Source organism: Corythoichthys intestinalis, chromosome 3 (genome assembly GCF_030265065.1).
Source record: "Corythoichthys intestinalis isolate RoL2023-P3 chromosome 3, ASM3026506v1, whole genome shotgun sequence".
In the NCBI taxonomy this organism is placed as follows: Eukaryota; Metazoa; Chordata; class Actinopteri; order Syngnathiformes; family Syngnathidae; genus Corythoichthys; species Corythoichthys intestinalis.
The window spans coordinates 11,338,901-11,359,846 of record NC_080397.1 but is presented as its reverse complement, the minus strand read 5'-3'; the positions used below and the strand labels follow the sequence as shown (position 1 = coordinate 11,359,846).

At 42.4% G+C, this 20,946-nt stretch overlaps 3 protein-coding genes across 3 annotated transcripts in view; 1 reads left to right on the top strand and 2 right to left on the bottom strand.

The window, feature by feature from the left end:
• LOC130913372 (long-chain-fatty-acid--CoA ligase ACSBG2-like) overlaps window positions 1-383 on the bottom strand; it is a 40,065-nt gene extending 39,682 nt beyond the window's left edge. Inside the window, exon 1 of the mRNA XM_057831950.1 lies at window positions 360-383. The gene's annotated coding sequence lies outside the window, so the exon portion shown is untranslated. The remainder of the gene's footprint in view (window positions 1-359) is intronic.
• Window positions 384-7,297: 6,914 nt separating this feature from the next.
• Window positions 7,298-17,091, bottom strand: hint2 (histidine triad nucleotide binding protein 2). Its single transcript, XM_057833061.1, has 5 exons — window positions 15,934-17,091; window positions 15,593-15,730; window positions 15,413-15,517; window positions 7,573-7,645; window positions 7,298-7,502 (listed from the first exon to the last, which is right to left on the bottom strand). The coding sequence occupies exons 1-5, from the start codon at window positions 16,021-16,023 to the stop codon at window positions 7,411-7,413; spliced, it is 498 nt and encodes a 165-aa protein (XP_057689044.1). The 5' UTR covers window positions 16,024-17,091; the 3' UTR covers window positions 7,298-7,410.
• Window positions 16,656-19,010, top strand: mrps30 (mitochondrial ribosomal protein S30). Its single transcript, XM_057833060.1, has 5 exons — window positions 16,656-17,287; window positions 17,364-17,509; window positions 17,567-17,672; window positions 17,742-17,918; window positions 18,659-19,010. Exons 1-5 carry the CDS (start codon window positions 16,690-16,692, stop codon window positions 18,940-18,942), a joined length of 1,311 nt encoding a protein of 436 aa, XP_057689043.1. The 5' UTR covers window positions 16,656-16,689; the 3' UTR covers window positions 18,943-19,010.
• The last annotated feature ends 1,936 nt before the right edge of the window (window positions 19,011-20,946 follow it).

Here is a 20,946-nt window from a genome sequence, read left to right as displayed (position 1 = left end):
TCATTTATTTTAATTTTCAATATTTAAGTTCATTTTATCTAAAAAGAAAAAAAAATCTCTGATCTTCAATAAAAGCACACTGATGAACAAGTTTAATAATTAAGTTGATACTTGCCAACATCAACATTTTAAAAATGATTTTTCAATGTTCTTTAATTAGAAAAACTAAGTTTTAAGATCTTTTTTTTTTTTTAGGGGAAACATGTAAACATTCTCTTATTTCTGTAGTCTTCAATAAAAGCATACTGATTAATGAGGTAACAAATCCCAATGAGATATTTACAAACATCTGCTTTGTGCTTGAAAACAATGAAACACTGATGTAGTTACGTAGTAATCCTAGTAAAAATGTGTCTTACCTCCAGCTGACAGTCACTGGAATACCTGAAGAAGGTCCGTTTGCTTCCCGAGGAAGCGCTGGGTCATCAACCAATAGGAAGATGGCGAATGGGGCTTGCTCCGCCCGCTCGCCCGGCCGCGGCGCCCTGTTAACAAGATCTAGGTCGCGACTTGCCAAGGTGACGAAGACCCGCCAGCAGACTTGTTTGTTTTCAGCAGCTGACTGATGTTGATACTACTGACATGCTATTTGTCCTTCATTTTACCTTTATCCTATTTATTTATCAATTAAATAAAAATATAACACATTTAAAATATATTTACTATATTTACCACTTTAAAAACCATCTTATGATTTAAAAAAATATATATTTTAAGATTTTATTTTTTGTTGTTTTTTTAAATTGTCTATTAGTTTTTTTTTTCTATCAGTACAGTACTATTTTTATGTACAGTACTTATATATGCCTCAAATGCTTTACATATATTTTTTTAACTCATTGGCTGCCATTGACGGTGATAGACGTCCAGTCCATTTGAAGTAGAAACGTCACCCTCCATCTCCAAATGGATGGCTACATCCGATTGGATGTCTACATGTGACAAACTCGTTTCAATTCACAGCAGAAGAATGACTGGACGTCTAGCATTGTCAGTGGCACTTTTTTTCCCAGCTAAAATGTTAAACAGTAAATACCATATATCATTTAAAAAAATAATTTGTGGCAACAGTTGTCGTGTTTGTGAAAGTTATTTTTACGCATCCTAGTTTAACCTGCTTCATTCTTTCAGAAGGTGATGAAGACGGAAGTTCAAACTGATTTCCAGTGACACGCAGTAACCTCATACACAAGCGACTCACACCACATTTGACCCAACGTAATATGGGGGTTGTGTGTCAATCATTGTCGAGGCTGCTCATCGCTGCCAGCTTTTACTACAGTGCGGTCAAGTGAATACAGTGTATCACAAAAGTGAGTACACCCCTCGCATTTCTGCAGATATTTAAGTATATCTTTTCATGGGACAACAGTGACAAAATGACACAATGAAAAGTAGTCGGTGTGCAGCTTATATAATAGAATTAATTTATTCCCCCCTCAAAATAACTCAAAATATAGCCATTAATATCTAAACCCCTGGCAACAAAAGTGAGTACATCCCTTAGAAACTACGTACATCCCTAAATGTCCAAATTGAGTACTGCTTGTCATTTTTCCTCCAAAATGTCATGTGACTCGTTACAGGGGTGCTGTCATCATTGCTGCAGAAATTGAAGAGGTGGGGGGTCAGCCTGTTTGTGCTCAGACCATACGCGGCACCCTACATCAAGTTGGTGTGCATCGCTGTCACCCCAGGAGGAGGCCTCTTCTGAAGACGGAACAGAAGAAAGCCCGCAAACAGTTTGCTGAAGACGTGTCAACAAAGCACATGGATTACTGGAACCATGTCCGATGGTGTGCGGAGTATGAGCACTGAGCACTAACAGGCTGACCCCCCACCTCAAACGTTCACGAGGTCTCGTTCTTAAACGAGTCACATGACATTTTGGTGGGAAAATGACAAGCAGTACTCAATTTGGACATTTAGGGATGTTGTCATGTTCCCTGCCTCTCTGGTTCACTCACCTGCCTTTTCCCGCCTCTCGGCTTGGCACAGCTGCTACTGATCATCGTTAGGGGAGTATTTAAGTGGCAGGCTCACATCACTTCACTGTCTGATCGTTCCAGCACAAAGCTTCACGTCCTGAGACCTCCTTCATGTGATATCCTGCCTGCTCATCTTGACTGACTTCCAACCACGCCTGCTTTCAAGTAATCTGGTCTGCCTCTTGTTGCTGTTCCTACATTCTGCCTCTGATTGCAATAAACGGCCTCCTGGCCAAACTGTCAAGCCTGTTGCTGAATCTGCATTCTGGTTCCAACCCTCACCTGACTAATCCCGACAGAACGATCAGACCACAATATGGAACCCGCAGATTCAAATCCGCTTCACGTGGCCCTCCGAGTCCAGGGACAGCGAATCCTGCAGCAGGAGGAACAGATTTCCTCCCTCCATGAATTCCTGAAAAAGACAACTGATCGACAAGCGTCAATGATACAGAACTTGAACTCTCAGCTCGCAAACATCGCTCTTCAACTTCAACCAACAGCCCAATCTGCCAGGCCGGCCTCTGTTCCTGTAGACCAACCCAACTCTCTCTCCGAGGGTCAAGCGGGGGCGCCTGTCACACAAGTGAACTTACAACTGTCCCGCCCGGAACGCTTTTCGGGTGACACGGGAGACGTTCGCACCTTCCTAACACAATGTGAGCTCCACTTTGAATTGCAAGCCTCTGCTTTTGTGTCTGAGCGTTCCAAGGTGGCTTATGCAATTTCTCACCTCTCGGGAAAAGCCGCAGCTTGGGCCACTGCTGAATGGAGCCGCAACTCGCCTGTCTGTTCATCATATCTGACTTTCACCACCTCCTTGAAACAAGTTTTTCAAAGTAAACCACCGGGGAGAGAAGCGTCGTTAGCCCTAATGAACCTGCGACAGGGGAAACGCCGGGTGGCCGACTTCGCCATTGATTTCCGAACGCTAGCAGCAGACAGTGACTGGAACCCATCCGCACTGTCTGATGTATTTTTTCAAGCCTTGTCTGACCCCATCAAGCTTGCCATGGTAGCCATCGACATCCCGGGCGACTTGGACTCCCTTATTGCACTGGCCATGCAGATCGACCGACGCCTTGCCGAGCGAGACCAGGAAGGAAAACGTCTGCCACGCCAACATCCTCATCGCGATCAAGGCAACCCCCACACCTTCCTGCCGTCACCTCAACGGCGCTTGCCTCACTCCCTTCGTCCGCAAGAACAAACACCTGAGGAGCCGATGCAGCTGGGCCGTACTCGCCTCACCCCAGGGGAACGTCAACGCAGAGCAAGAGAAGGACTATGTTTTTACTGTGGACAACGTGGTCATGTAGTCAATAACTGTCAAGTCAAGGCCGCATCATACCCAGCTAACCCCTCTGTCCAGGTGAGCCAGACTATCATTAATAATTCGGGAAACATCACTCCTTCAGTTACCTTGTCCTCACCCCATAGTCATGTTACAGTTTCAGCTTTTATTGACTCTGGTTCAGAAGCTAACATGATCAACTTCAATCTTGCCAGGCGTCTGTCACCCTGCCTGATTCGTCTGAGTAGCCCCCTGTCGGTCAAGGCTGTCGATGGCACTCCCCTTGGATCAGTCACCCATCAAACTCAATCGGTTTGTGTGACGTTTACAGACAACCATTCTGAGAATCTTTGCCTTCACGTTTTTGAGCACATGCCCCATGACCTAATCCTTGGTTTACCATGGTTAAAGCAACACAACCCACAGTTAGACTGGAACTCTGGCAATATAATAAAGTGGGGAAAAGACTGTACAGACATGTGTTTTCCTCGACTTCCTCAAACTCTGGTCCCTCCTTCTGATCTCGCCAATGTTCCAAGTTGTTATCATGACCTGTCGGAGGTCTTCAGTAAAAGCAAAGCCACTTCACTTCCCCCATTTAGAGACATAAATTGTGCGATCGAGCTTTTGCCCGGTACCACCCCACCACGAGGAAAGCTCTATTCGTTGTCTGCACCTGAACGTAAGGCCATGGACTCATACATAAAGGAATGCCTGGCCGCAGGCCTGATACGTCCTTCGTCTTCCCCGGCCGGGGCCGGTTTCTTTTTTGTAGAGAAGAAAGACAAGACATTAAGGCCATGCATTGACTATAGAGGCCTAAATCTAATCACGGTCAAGAATCGTTATCCTCTTCCACTAATATCGTCTGCCTTTGAGTTATTGGAGGGTGCCAAAGTCTTCTCTAAACTGGACTTGCGTAATGCGTACCATTTGGTGCGTATACGGCAAGGAGACGAGTGGAAGACGGCCTTCAACACCCCTTCAGGACATTATGAATATCTTGTCATGCCATTTGGACTCACCAACGCACCTGCCATATTCCAAAATCTTGTAAACAATGTTCTTGGTGACCTGCTTAATAAGAATGTATTCGTGTATCTTGACGATATTTTGATTTTCTCCCACGACCAGGAATCGCACCAGCAGCATGTACGGGCAGTACTTCAGAGACTCCTGCGGAACCAGTTGTATGTCAAGGCTGAAAAATGTGATTTCCATAAATCCTCCGTTCCATTTCTCGGTTACATTCTCGCCGAGGGTAAGGTCAAGATGGATCCTGACAAGATTTCAGCCGTTCTGAACTGGCCTGTACCAAAGAACCTAAAAGAGCTACAGCGATTCCTGGGTTTTGCTAATTTTTACAGGAAATTCATTAAGAATTATAGCACTATTGCCTCACCCCTGCATTGTCTTACTTCCACTCATAGACGCTTCCTGTGGTCAGAGCCATGCCAGAAGGCCTTTGATCTGCTCAAGAACCGCTTCACCTCTGCCCCCATTCTCTCCTTGCCGGACCCTGCTCACCAATTCATTCTGGAAGTGGATGCCTCAGACGTGGGAGTAGGAGCAGTGCTCTCCCAGAGAAATCCCACGGACGGTAAACTTCACCCCTGCTATTTCATGTCCAAAAAATTGTCAGACACTGAGAAAAATTATGATGTTGGTGACAGGGAACTATTAGCAATCAAACTAGCCATAGAAGAATGGCGGCACTGGCTTGAAGGCACTTCACAGCCCTTTTTGATCTGGACCGACCACAAGAACCTGTCATACCTCAAAACTGCTAAACGCTTGAATTCACGTCAGGCCCGTTGGTCTCTGTTCTTTAATCGGTTCCAATTCCATATCTCATATCGACCAGGCTCCAAGAACACGAAACCAGACGCATTGTCGAGGATATTTGAATCAAGGAAAAACCCCTCTGAACCAATGCCAATTGTGCCTGAATCCTGTTTTTTATCTGTGCTGTCGTGGGATATCGAGGCAAAGGTAAAATCCGCTCTCGAGTCCACAGAGACCCCTTCAGACTGCCCCAAAGAAAAGCTATATGTGGTGCCTGAGCTTCGCGGTCAGGTTATCCACTGGGCCCACACTCTCAAGACCTCTTGTCATCCAGGTATCACCAAAACAATTTTTGTCATATCTCAGAGGTTCTGGTGGAAAGCCATGCGCAATGACGTTACCGAATACGTCAACGCCTGCTCAGTATGTGCCTCCTGTAAGCCATCTTCGTGCAGACCAGCTGGTGGGCTCCATCCCTTACCAATATCATCCAAACCCTGGTCACACATATGTATGGACTTCGTAACTGGTTTACCCCCATCCTCTGGCAACACCGTTGTTCTCACAGTAGTAGACAGATTTTCCAAGATGGCACATTTCATTCCATTGCCTAAATTACCTTCTGCCAAGGCGTTGGCGCAAGTACTCATGTACAACATATTCCGCGTGCATGGCTTCCCCACTGATGTAGTTTCTGATAGGGGTCCACAGTTTGTTTCAGCTTTCTGGAAAGCCTTCTGCAGGATGATAGGGGCTACGGTTAGTCTTTCATCTGGATTCCATCCCCAGTCCAACGGTCAAGCGGAGCGGCTGAACCAAATCTTGGAGACTGGTCTTCGTTGCCTGGCGTCCCAGGACCCCTCCACGTGGAGCGAGAAGTTGATGTGGCTTGAGGTGGCACATAACACTCTTCCATCATCAGCGACAGGCTTCTCACCCTTCCATGTTGTGCATGGCTTTCAGCCCTCGCTCTTCCCTGCTCTTGATACCAACTCTCCAGTTCCATCAGCTCTCGCCTTAATCCGTAGATGCCGCCGGACCTGGGAACGAGCTCGACGCATTCTGCTCCGTCGTTCGGCCATCTACAAGACTGCTGCGGATCGCAAGAGGTCTGCTGCACCGACGTACGCTACAGGTGACCGGGTCTGGCTGTCCACACGACATCTGCCTTTGAAGGTCCAGTCAAGGAAGCTTGCTCCCAGGTTTGTGGGTCCCTTTCCGGTTTCTAAAGTTATTAATCCAGTCTCCGTGCGCCTGCAGTTGCCAAAGTCCATGAGAGTCCATCCCACATTTCATGTCAGTCAGCTGAAACCAGCCCGTGCAAGTCGTCTTGTCCCTCCGGCCAGACCCCCGCCCCCCGCCCGGTTTGTGGATGGCGGCCTGGTCTATTCTGTCCGGCGGCTCCTGGCGGTGCGGCGTCGCGGCCGGGGTTTCCAGTATCTGGTCGATTGGGAGGGGTACGGCCCGGAGGAGCGCTCCTGGATTCCCTCCCGGTTCATCGTGGACCCTGCCCTCATCCGTGCCTTCCACGCTGCCCATCCTGGGGCGCCTGGGCCGTCGGGTGCCGGCCGTTGAGGGGGGGCCCTGTCATGTTCCCTGCCTCTCTGGTTCACTCACCTGCCTTTTCCCGCCTCTCGGCTTGGCACAGCTGCTACTGATCATCGTTAGGGGAGTATTTAAGTGGCAGGCTCACATCACTTCACTGTCTGATCGTTCCAGCACAAAGCTTCACGTCCTGAGACCTCCTTCATGTGATATCCTGCCTGCTCATCTTGACTGACTTCCAACCACGCCTGCTTTCAAGTAATCTGGTCTGCCTCTTGTTGCTGTTCCTACATTCTGCCTCTGATTGCAATAAACGGCCTCCTGGCCAAACTGTCAAGCCTGTTGCTGAATCTGCATTCTGGTTCCAACCCTCACCTGACTAATCCCGACAGATGTACATAGTTTCTAAGGGGTGTACTCACTTTTGGTGCCAGGGGTTTGGATATTAATGGCCATATTTTGAGTTATTTTGAGGGAAAAATAAATTAACTCTATTATATATGCTGCACAAAGACTACTTTTCATTGTGTCAAAGTGTCATTTTGTCACTGTTGTCCCATGAAAAGATATACTTACTGTAAATATCTGCAGAAATGCGAGGGGTGTACTCACTTTTGCGATATACTGTAAGTCGAAAATGAAAAATGACACTGTAATCATATTGTTAAAAGAGAAATAAAACATGTCCACTCTTTAATGTTTATTTATCTAACATGAGAACAAGAAACATACTTACATCGCTCATTGTCAATATGTAGTACTAACATTTGTACAGTATACATGTATGAATGAATCGATTCATCCTGGCAGCCATGTCATCTGTCTGCCTCCCAACACGTGGAGGTGAAGGTGGTAGACGGACTGAGCGCCATGTTTGCCATCGTTAATGACTGCAGACGACATTATGGCTCTTAATAACTGATAACAATTTAGCTACTACTGTATATGTAAGCCACTCACCCACTCGATAGCCTTCTGTAAGCGCTTCCTGCTTAGCTACGTTCTTGGCCACCACCAGTAAATGTCCCAGGACCTTCGTATAGACAGCGGAAATTATTTTTATTTTTTTCATTTTGCTACAGGATAAGTGATGTACGATGTGATGATAAATATTGGCAAAACAATATCAAATCTTCAACATTTTTCATTTTTATTGTCATCATCACTATAAATAGACCTGTTCGTACAATGCACATCTTGGCCATCAGATGGAAGCCAATTGCACTGACTTGCTTCATTGATGGGATCCATATGCCATAATAGTACTACCAATTAGCCACAAAATGTCCCTCTTTCGACTAAACCAGTGGTTCTTAACCTTGCTAAAGGTCCCGAACCCCAAAAGCCTCACATGTGGATTCACCGAACCCTTCATAATTAGATACATAATAAAACAATTTTTTTCAAATTCAAAACCAATATATCTAAGCTAGCAAGCTAATAATTTAGCAAATTCCTGTTGAAAATTCATCTAATTTTGACAGCATGTTTTATAAACAGTTCAAAATTTGAGACCATGCTGCCCATTGGCCTGCTGTATTCCCTCATACCAAGCGCGAATCAACCTTCCACTGAGCAAACCAGCTCTTCCTCCCATTAGTTTGAGGACTAGCAGTTAATAGAAATGTAAATTGGGAGCAAAACAGTCCAAAACCTGGTCTTAAAAAAAAAAAAACGCTTTGCCTAGATTTAATCAGCGTACAAAAATAGGGCTCTGCGTTTCTTTACCTTCGCCGAACCCCTTAGACCTGGTCATCCAACCCCTGGGGTTCGATTGAACCCAGGTTAAGAACCACTGGACTAAATAGTTAGCCAACTGAACGTGAGTAATGCATGCAAGACAATAGAGCATATAATCCACACATAACACAGACAACATAATTTGTTCCAATATCAATATTAATTACTTTATTATTAAGGAAATTATGCTCTTTATATACTTAAAACTAGTAAGCAACTATTAAAAGATAATTAGATATAGTGGTACCTCTACTTATGAACGTCTCTACAAATGTAATTTTCAGGTTACCACACGCCTAATCGGGAAAATATTGCCTTTTGGGAAGAAAGAAATTTCAGGTGATGAGAGGCAAAAATATTACACAATACTGTAATAGATACGTATGTATTTCCTGTTTGCCGCTTTTAAATGTCGCACCGTAATATCGTGCCGCCCTATTGGTCATAATCTTTCCCATCATGCTTCAATAGTGGGATTCTGCTCACCTATTGGCCTATTGTTGATGACATTTCAATTTAGGTGTCGCAGTATGATGACGTGCACAGGCAAGACGGTATTGTTATTGCGGGTCGAGGTTTGAGCCAAAACAACACAAGTCTCACAAAAAGTTGTATTTTAAGCCCACACACTACATCAGTAGAACATTAGAGGACAGGTCATCTATCGTTTTTGTGTCACAAAGAGCGAGAAAGGTGATAGGCACCATCAGAGGTGGGTAATAACGTGTTACATTTACTCCGTTGCATTTACTTGAGTAACTTTTTGAGAAAAAATTACTTAGTTTTACCACACTGTACTTTTTACTTTACTTGAGTAGATTTGAGAAAAAAACACTACTCTTACTCCACTACTTGGGGCTCCACTACAGTCGTTACATTTTTCGTCTTTATTCTACATTCAGTAGTACCTCTACATACGAAGTTAATTCATTGCAGGACCTTGTTTGTAAGTCGAAATGGTCGTAAGTCGAGCAGGATTTTCCCATAAGAATACATTATAATTCCATTAATTCGTTCCACAGCCCGAAAACCTACTCTAAACCCTTAATGAATGCTGCTGGTACTATTGCAAATAGCAATTACAAAGAGCAAAACAAATAAATCATGAAAGAAAATCAGAATAATAATTTCATAATAGTAACAACAATAATAACAATAATACCTGTAATCATGTAACGAATCGGGTTCTAATGTGGCAGATATGTTTTGGGTGGTGTACCTCAACGAACCGCGTGGCTGACTCGACAGAGTGCGAGAGGACATTTTACTTTCACTTTGTTAAGTTGCGAAGGACAGTAGGCATGTTGTGTTGCACAAGTTCTGAAATAAAAGATTAAAAACCTGACGAAGCTGGCGATTTTTTGGGCGATGTTACCGCAATAATAATTGTCACCTTAACTTATAAAGACTGGCAAACGGAGGTCGGAGGAGGACAGTCGCGATCGTAGACATTCTACGGCCGACATTGCCGACAGTGGCCATCTCAGTTTCACCAATGTGACATCGCAACAATACCAACATAACTGACATGTCTGAGTTATCCTGCTGTGTTTCATAGACAACGGTGAGGTTAAACCAAAAATTAAGATGGATGGCGGACTTACTAATTAATTAATTAATTAATTAATTATTATAAATTATCATTATACCTATCAAAGGTAACACATTTTTGATTCAATGGTCTGAATTCAATGATTTTTGTGTCAACGTTTTTGGCCTAATATGGCCATATAAAAGGTTATTGTACAGTATTATAATAATAGTAACAGTTCATATTGATGAAGTTGTGCTGAGAAAAAAAATATATCATTTTTAAAAAAGAATCACACATTGTAAGCAGTTACCCACAATGTTACTCATTACTTGAGTATTCTTTTCAACAAATACTTTTTTACTTGTACTTGAGGAAGTTTTTGGATGACTACTTTTATTTGAGCAGCATTATTTAGAAGTAACGCTACTCTTATTTGAGTAAAATGTTTAGCTTCTCTACCCACCTCTGGGCACCATCGAGCTCGTAAAAGAAGACACTGCCTCACTCGAAAGGTAAGAATTTTTTTTTCTTTTTTCATTTGCATGATGTTTTATTATCTACTTCATTACAGGTTAGGTCAGGCATATGGAAATGATAGAATGATTCAATTCTGTCTGGCTGTTGTTTTTTTCTGTTTTTACACCGATTACAAAATTTAATGTGGCGTTTCAGTAGTGCTTCGAACAGATTAGGGCATTTACATGGAAAACTTGTCTCTACTTCCGGAATTTTCAGGTTGCGAGACCACTTCAAGAACCAATTACCGTAATTTTCAGACTATAAGCCGCTACTTTTTCCCCTCATTTTGCATCCTGCGGCTAATAGTCCAGTGTGGCTTATTTGTTGATTTATTTGGCTTTCTAGGTAACACTTTATTTGACAGTGGCATCATAAGACCATCATAATTATTTGTCTTTTTCGCCATTCTGGAGGCGTAGTTGTTTAACTTCCTCCAGAAGCCCCAACAGCTGCTCCTGCTGCGCTCTGACAACAGTCATTTCTTCGATCAGAGAGTTGAGGGAGTTTTTAATATCCTTCGACCTCCTCCGAAGCCGGTGTTGGGCCTCTCTTGGGTGGCATACTGGCGTGTATGCACCCAGAGTCGACAATTCTCCAGCTGCAGCGCAACCAAGCGTGACCTCGCTAGCAGCTAGCTTCCTGTTCGTGGGAACGAAAACAAAGCACGGCGATCGGTTCCACAAGTTCGCCCTGTCGTCACTCGTGCCTTTCCTAACTTCGAAAGTGCCCTTCTTAACGTTGAAAACTTTCTCCTTGAAGATTCAACATCATGTTGTGTCAAAATTTAGAAGATGTATTTAGTTGACTATAGGGAATGGGACGTACTACGTCACTGTTTGGACGCGCCTCCATGCTGGCAATATGATTTACTTCCGGTTCGGCAGAGTCAATGCGGATTGTAACGTGTGGTAGTGCTAAGCTAACTCTTTCGGTGTTTTAGAAAGAAAATATGGGTGCTTATTGTTGCGTTACCGGGTGCAACAGCATCTCCTACGACAAAAAAAGGGGTTAGGAAAAATGGACTCACTTTTCACCGTTTTCCTGCATGGAGGACCAAATATCAGATCACGAAGGTACGACGGATGGCTGGATTGCAGCGGTTCGTCGGAAAAGCATTTCTTATGATCATATTTCTGCTGGAATGAGAGTGTGTTCCTGTCATCTCTACTCTTGTAAGTTGAACGATTTATCCACTTTTGGTTTCAATACGTTTTTCTTTTTTTACACCGTTGTGTAAATCTGCCTCGGTAGCAATGCTCGCCTACTACGACTCACCTACCTGTTGTGTTCCTAGGTAAACCTGCTGACAACACATCCCGATTTATCACCATCTCTCTTCTTGGATCATTTGACAAAGAACATTTGTTCAATGGAGTGGTTCCATTTGTCCTGTGTCGGACTCAAACAAGCCCCTGCTGCAGACGCCATCTGGGTCTGCCCTTCTCGTCGATGAACTGCGGGCTTTTAACTTGTGAAAATGCAAGAACTGTAATGCACATATTTATTCTGCCTGGCTATTTAACTATGGCCAGTGACGTATTATTATTATTATTTTTTTTTTTAAACCACTTTGACAAAGACACGTTTCATTGTAATGTTGAATTTATATATTCTATTATTATTTTTAAATTATAATATTCTTATTTGCACTTATGGAGACTTTAGACTGTCAATTCAAATAGTGTTGGAAAAGTTGCAATACCTAAAATAGAAATGCAAGAACTGTAAAGTACATATTTTTACACCTTTATTTACCTAAGGCCACTGGATGTTTTTTAACTGCTTTGAAAAAATACAGGTTTTTTGGGCCTTGTTTGCACTAATTTAAAGATTTTAAACTGTCAATTCAAATATCGTATTGGAGAAATTGCATTACTTGAAATAAATCTATTGCAACTTATCAGTCCCAGTTCTTGTCTACAACACTGTCCAAAATTGTCAATGCATATTCCAAATAGAATAACAAAATTAAGTCACCTGACTTTGTAATTATTACACCTGTTTATTATGAAGACCTGAAGTAAACAACAAGCAGTTACAGTTTGTCAAGAAGTTGTTCAAGTCATGTTTTGGTATTCATATTTTATTGACTTTTCACAACAACACTTGGGATCGTGTTTGTAAGAGCAGAGCAAACTGAAGTTTCAGCGTGCACTCTTCGCCTTTCCAACCTCTCATAACGCTCCGATGTGGTGCGCTTGACCTCAGAATAACCCAAGAAGAGATATGGTGACCAATCGGGATGTGTTGTCAGCATTTCATATGCAGGTTTTCCTAGTAACACAACAGGTAGGTGAGGAGGAGTAGGTTAGCATTGCTACCGAGGCAGATTTACACAACAGTAAAAAAAAACACACAAAAAAAACCGTATTGAAACCAAAACGGATAAATCGTTCAGCTTACAAGAGTAGAGATGAGGGGAATACTCTCATTCCAGCAGAAATATGATCATAAGAAATGCTTTTCCGACGAACCGCTGCAATCCAGCCATCAGTCGTGCCTTCGTGATCTGATATTTGGTCCTCCATGCAGGAAAACGGTGAAAAGTGAGTCCAGTTTTCCTCGCCCTTTTTTTAGTCGTAGGAGAAGCTGTTGCACCCGGTAACACAACAATACACACCCATAATTTCTTTCTAAAACACCGAAAGAGTTAGCTTAGCACGACCACACGTTACAATCCGCATTGAGTCTGCCGACCCGGAAGTGAATCATATTGCCAGCATGGAGGCGCGTCCAAACAATGACGTAGTACGTCCCATTCCCTATTGACTATTCAGGGAATTGTTGTTGCATTCTCGATAGCAGTGTAGGGCAGACAATATTTTGAAGGAGCGCCCGCCAGCCAAAAACCTTTGGACGAAGAAGACGTTATGCTAGTACGTTCACTGTTACTAACAAAGGGGTGTTAAAAAGTACAAAGCAGTTGTAACATTAGTAAAAAGATTATTTCAAACCAGTAAAACTGAGAATTCCTTGGCATTTCCACTTGAAACATTTACTTTCACCTCTTTGAATTGTTTCTAATAAGTTCAACCACACGGAACACGTGAAAGTATTATGACATGACATTATCATTGATATTACTGAATGCTTATGACAGATGCCATTCAGTGATATCCGGCAAATCATGTCACTAACTCCATTTATGTCCAGCTCAGATCTTTTACATCCATTCAAAAGTGAGATAATTTGCCAGATGACACTAAATGACATCTCTTATAAGCATTCATTAATGCTCATATCATAATTATGATTGTCTTATGGCACCATTGTCAAGTAAAGTGTTACAAAATACCATGTCTAGCAATAAATGAAACAACTGAAACAGTAACTGAAGAAATAATTAGCGTAGAACATAAGTATTGATTGTTATTTACATCTGTAGCGCTGCAATGCATGCTAGGAGGCATTTTGGACAACAAGAGTGTTGACAGCAGGAGGTTGACTGTCTCCCCCAAGGGAGCAGTGATGGCCAAATGAAGCTTCTTAAAGCAATGAAGCTTCACAGCCAAGTGGTTCAAAGTTTCATGTTGATTCATGTGGTCTTATGATGACGCTGTCAAATAAAGTGTTATCTGATAATATCTTTTGGTGTAAATATCCCATAATACAGCTGCGGCTTATCCATAAACAAATGCTGTTTTCATGTCAAATTTGGTGGGTGGCGGCCTGTAGCCTCATGGCGTAAATACAGGTACCACATCTTTACATGATAGCAAAATACAAAATCTGTGCTGCTTCTGTTCACACTGATTAGTTTTAGGTTGCAGCACTACTTGATGCATTTAACATTTGTGGCACATCAGTCTGTCAATTCAAAAAAATATAGTGAGTGGTTGGAAAAGTCATATTTTTTGTTTAAATTTTTTACCGGATAATAAAAAATGTACTATATTATATTGTGGCATGTCGTTATTGTGATATAAAATGGCCTATATACAGGGGTGAAAGTGGGTAGAATTTCTTGCCGGAACTCGAAGGAGCCAGAAATTTTTATGTATGCAATTATTATTTTGTTGTTGTTGTTGTCAAAACTACTGAAATGCAAAGAAAAATGTTTTGGTCAGTTATTTCTATAACACATACAAAAACTGATTTTCATTCAAAATTGTATTTTTTCGATTATTTGCAAAATAAAAGTTAACAAAACCCCAACCTCCATCTCCTAATTTTTATTTTTCCTCATTTCCTCACATACTAAATGCTAATCCTTACTACTTAAGAACATAAGATTTATATTAAAATTGAAGTTAATGTAAACATTTACTTTTTGTTGTGTTTTTTAATAATAAAGATATAAGTAACATACATTCAGAAAAATAAGTACAAATGACTTATATTATGCAGTTAAATGGAATATATTTTGAAGATCATGCAAACATTGACTTTTTTAAAACATTAGGAAATGAATAGGTAGCCTAACATAAATGAACAAATATAAGTCCAAAGTGCACATTGACAGCGAAGATGTTCTGAACAGCCCCATCTGTGCAAATAAAACTAAATATGATAAATAAGCCTCCAAAACTCTTGCCCTGCTCTTAAAGATTTGATCCATTTTCTGTTGAGTTGTTCTTTTTTTGTCGCATCAGTTCAACAATTTTTTTTTTTTTTTGCTGTTTCAGAAAACATGCACATTTGAACCAATCAGTCCTAACTATCTCTGGTGATCACATGTCAGTATGTCAGCCAATTGAATGGATAAATGAGTCAAGGCGTTTTGCTTTGCTGCGTGCATTCGCACATTGACGTGACTCGTTATCGTCAGACTCAGATAACTGCAGCAGCTGGCGAAACCTCCATAAAATAAATAATAAATATTGGTGGAAACGGATTACGCTACACAAGCCCTTTATTGAGCTTGAGCTTGCGTTCCGGCCCTGAATCTTATACCGGAACAACGTTCCTGACCGTTCTGGCCCACTTTCACCCCTGCCTATATATCATGACAAGAGGTTTTCTTCATATCGCACAGAAATATATAGGAGTATTAAGACAACATCTCACCTCAGCATCCTCATCTTTGGCTTCACTTATTCTGGGAATGTGCTTTTTGGGAATAACCAGGAAATGAACAGGAGCTTGAGGGCTAATGTCCCTGAAAGCCAAACACTGAGGAAGAAGGGGGTGGGACATTTATTAAACTATAACTAGTTTTAATCATTTATTATTAAACACAAAATTGACCTTCTCGTCCTCGTAAATGATATCTGCAGGGAGACTTTTGTCAATCACTTTGGAGAAAATAGTGGCAGCTGGTCGACCATGTTTCTTACTGGCATCCTCTGCCAGTCGTACTTCGTCACTTCCGGTAGAAAGCTCTCGCTAGCAAGGGGCAGAGGCAAGGGGTTGGCACATGAACATTAAAACCAAACAAACAAAAACCAGTAACATACAAAAATGCACTCGTTCATTGTTAAAAACAAAACATTCATTAATTATATTTCAACTATACTGCTTGTACAATACATTCGTGACCATGCATTTGTTAGTTCGAACAATCAACGAATATGACAGGGAAAACATACCTGTACTCGACAGACAACATGCAAACGGCCAAGTTGAGCCACTGTTCGTCCTGGGAGCAAACATGTTCGGAGAATATGACGATAAAACATGGCTAAAGAGGCAATTGTCTTCGTTACTCCAAAGTAAAAACATCAACTTGGGGAAAATGTAGCTAGTGAGTGCTATATAGGTGTTGCCTTCAGGCTTCCTCGTTAACATGACGATACCCAAACGCGAAACGTCAACAGAAATGGTAACTTGCGCTTTGGGGTTATTTATGTTTGCTATCAAACTCAATGACATTTTCTATGTATATATTTCCAAATTTTTCAAAAACAATCACCCCGAGTCAAATTTTCATTGTGTACAGAAATGTAAATTTACGATCTTTAAGATGACTTCAACGCAGCATTGCCCTGCAAGAGCTGTTCAAGACCATACCGGAGTTCGTCAATGATACAAAAGGGATGTAAAATCAATGTTAATATGCTTTTTTAACAAGGGAAATGTTATCACATTTAAATTAAAGTTTTGTGGAGCTAAAATTTGTGCTGTGCTCTAATTGATCTAATTGACATTTGATCAGTTTGTTGACGTGAGAATGCTATCATATTGCTCATGTAAATGTATAGCATTCATGACCAATGATAACATTATTCAAGGTAATTTGAGGAAAAAATGCTATTTTCTATCGACCGTAAAAAAGGTTAAGTCGTATGTATTAAACCTTTGGGGGCGCTATCTCACCGTGAAGGAACCGAAGAAGAAGTAACAACATGGCGGCCTGCACAAGGCTGCCCTTTCGCTTCCCACAATACCTGCTTACAAACCAAAAGCTTGTCCACACAGAAGCGGCGGTAGCGGTGACCAAAGAAGCTGTCTATCCCCCCATTAAGCCTTCTCTTACGGCTAAAAGCAAATCGGCGCGGGCCCGTCAGGTAGAAGAACAAGTCGAACGGATAAAGGCGTCTCCGGTGCTAGAGAAACTCCGGCTTCTCACTCGCATTCAGCGGGAAAAGTATGTCGTCTACCCGCAGACGTTTGCGCGCAACGCGGATAAATGGTACCAACATTTCACCAAGACCGCCTACATCCCCGGCTTGCCGGAGCAACTTGACCCGGCCCGACTTGCCACCACCGAGGAGGAGAAGGGCTCCCCATTAGCCGACCTCGGCATTGGAAATGAGGCGTTCGAGGATATCCGTTCATTAGTGACTCGCGTCATTCTGCAGGAGCACTGGCACCTGATTAAACAAAGGCCCTTCGTATACAGGCGCCAGGAGCTCGACGAGGGGCCCTTTCTAAGGAACTTGGTCAAATCGTTGACATACCACTTGGCCAAATACAACCCGCTGCTCCAGCACTCCAGCTTAGGTAGGAATTTCCCTACTGTTCGTGAATGCGACATTTCCAATTGCCCCGCCCAAACTTTTTGTTTTTTGCTGTCAAGACTTTAGTCCTCAGGTGGGCTTTTACTGGAGGAGAGGAGAGAGAATTATTCCGAGGGGCCACAGGAGGGGGAGCCTGGAGCCCACTAGGTTCCAAATAGACGATCAGCCACTGTGCCAGCTTCGAGTAACGCAGCAGCTACCACAGGTTCGCCCACCCCCCTAAATCGCAGTATTGTAGCGCTCACTCCATGCGTTTGCACAGGTGGTCCCGATGGAGGAGTCCCACACCGCTGACGTTCCAGACGTTGCGTTGTCTCCCAGTATGTTGCCGCTCTTCAAGCGGCAGTACACTAACACCATCTTCACAGGTGACATTTCGCTTCTAGTACGGCCGTCTCAGCCGCCGCCAAACTCACGAGCGGGTCGCCGTGCTACAGGTAGTAAACTCCCCGACCCGGCGTGCTACGGTCACACGCAGTTCCATTTGGTGCCCGACCGCTACCGTAGGGATCGCATGGCCAGGCGTCAACAGTCGGACCAGGTGGAGGTGTTCCTCAGGGCCAACGCCATCGCCAGCCTCTTTGCGTGGACCGCCGCACAAGCCTCCTATCAAGGTCGTGGACATACACAACATTTATCCATAATATTTGCCATTGACAGCGATAGATGCCCAACTCAAAATGGATTAGACATCTGTCAATGGCATTGCAACATCATTCAATGCCAACGCTTCCTAGTCAAAATCAATAGGATGTCTAGTAGGGGTGTGACAAATTAACAATATATCGAAAAGGTGATTTACCGCGATACTTTATAACCCAAAATGTTATCAATATGCTCCCACCAAGAATCAATATATTGTTTTAAAAAGGAACCAACAAGTATCTACAAAAATCTTCCATAACAAAAGTGTCTACGTTTGCTCACTGACTGCTAATGACAGCGCTAGATATCCAATTTATTTTGACTGGAGTGGACGTCTAGCGCAGTCAATGGCACTGAAACTACAACATTCACAGCCAGTGTGGGCATTTTCAGGTCACTTCCTGTTGATTTTGAGTCTCTTGCTATTAATTTGGGGACATTCTGAAGACACTGTTCAGTAACACAAAATCAACAGGAAGTGACCCGTAAACGCCCCAAAATCAACAGGAAGTGACCCGTAAATGCCCCGAAATTAACTCAAGGCCTGGCATTGGCTGCCACTGACGTACACACCCAATCCGTTGGAAGTGGGAGGGATGCTCGGATTGGACGTCTACTGGTGATAAACTCATTCCATCCTATTCACAGCAGAAGGATGAAAAGAGCTCGCTTTTGTGGCGTGATATGTATTTGTTTTGTTTCCGTTCAGGTTTCTGGAACCATGAGGACGTGAGCCGAGGCTTCGTGTCCCAGGCGGTGATCAGCGATGGCCGCTTCTTCTCCTTCTTCTGCTACCAGCTGAACACACTGATGTTGTCCACGCGCACCGACGCCGGCAACCCCCGCAAGAACCTCCTGTGGGGCACAGAGAGCGTGCGCCTCTACGACGGGGTGGAGGACGAGCGCGTGCTCGGCCTCAGTGACGATGCCATCCGCCTCCTGGTGCGCTTCCTTCTTAGGCGGCCCCCGGAGGACCCCCCTGTTCCAGCGTGAGGGGAGCAAACCCTGCAAAAGAAGAAACATCTACAACAAATAAAAGTGCTTTGAATGCAGTTACAGTACATGTGTACTATTTTTTTTAAAGAGTATATCGTATGGTATAATGGATAAAACCTATCTGGGATTAAGGAGATTTAGGTATTGGGGTTAATAGTAATTATTTATTCATGCATAGAGCCTTTTTTGACAGGGTTCAAATGTACTGTTCAAATATGAGACCACCAGAATCTGGCAATTGAATTATCAGTATATGTTACGACTAGGGCTGTCAAACTATTAAAATTTTTAATCGAGTTAATCACAATTTAAAAATGAATCTATAAAATATGCAATATTTTTATGTAAATTATTGTTGGAATGGAAAGATGAGACACAAGACGGATATATACATTCAACATACTGTACATAAGTACTGTATTTGTTTATTATAACAAATCAAGATGGCATTAACATTAACATTCAGTTAAAGCAATCCATGGATAGACTTGTAGTTCTTAGAAGATAAATGTTAGTACAAGTTATAGAAATTTTATATTAAAACCCCTCTTAATGTTTCCAATTTAATAAAATTTGTAAAATTTTCAAACAAAAAATAAACTAGTTGCTCGCCATTGTTGATGTCAATAATTACACAATGCACATGGATGGTGCTGAAACCCATAAAACCAGTCGCACCCAAGCGCCAGCAGAGGGTGAAAAAACACAAGTAACAAATGGACATGACACTTGTCATTTTAATCTGAGCGTTAATTGCGTCAAATATTTTAACGTGATTAATTTTTAAAAAATTACCGCCTGTTAGCACGATAATTTTGACAGCCCTAGTTATGACACAAAATCAACAAACACATAAATTTTACAGCGGTATGAAAAAGTACTGTTTTGCTGCCACAGCATCTCAATAGGGTTCAAGTCAGGACTTTGACTTGATCACTCCAAGAATGTGTATTTTGTATTTCTGAAACCGTTCTGAAGGTGATTTACTTCTGTGTTTTGGATCATTGTCTTGTTGCAGCATCCATCCTTTTTTTTTTTTTTTTTTTTTTTTTTTTTAGCTCCAACTGTCTGACAGACAGCCTCATGTTTTCCTACAAAACTTTTGAATTCATTCTTCCATTAATGATTGCAACTTGTCCAGGCCCTGAGGTAGCAAAACAGCCCCAAATCATGATTCTCCGTCCACCACGCTTCACGGTGGGGATGAGGTATTAATGTTGGTGAGCTGTTCCATTTTTCCTCCACACATGACGTCGTGTGTTACTCTCAAACAATTCAACTTTGGTTTCATCAGTACACAAAATATTTTGCCAAAACGTCTGTGGAATGTCTAAGTGCCTTTTTGCGAGGATAAAACGAGCAACGTTTTTTGACAGCAGTGGCTTCCTCTGTGGTATTCCCATGAACACCATTCTTGGCCATAGTTTTACATACAGTTGATGTGTGCACAGAGATATTGGACTGTGCCAGTGATTACTGTAAGTCTTCAGCACACACACTAGGTTTCTTTTTTTACCTCTCTGAGTATTCTGCGCTGAACTCGGCGTCATCTTTGGTGGACTGCAACTCCTTGGGAGAGAAGAAACAGTGCCATACTCTCTCCATTTGTAAACAACTTCTCGGACTGTCGATTGATGAACATCAAGACTTTTAGAGATGGTTTTGTATCCTTCCCCAGCTTTATAAAAATCTGCAATCCTTGATCGCAGGTCTTCAGACAGCTCTTTTGAACGAACCATGATGCAGGCAAACTATGCTTCTCATCAAGACATTTATTACTAAGTGTTTGTTTTTCGTGGGCAGGGCAGCTTTAAACCACTCGTCAGTGATTCGGCACACATGACCTAAAATGTTTGGTAAAAATTGGTTTCAATTGCTCTTAAGACTCTTTAGGCAGAGGTTTCACTTATTTTTCCCCCTTCTGTCATTGTTTGCATGCTATCTTCATTAAAATATGAAAACCTATAAATGTTTAGGTGGTTTTAGTTAAAGCAGACACTG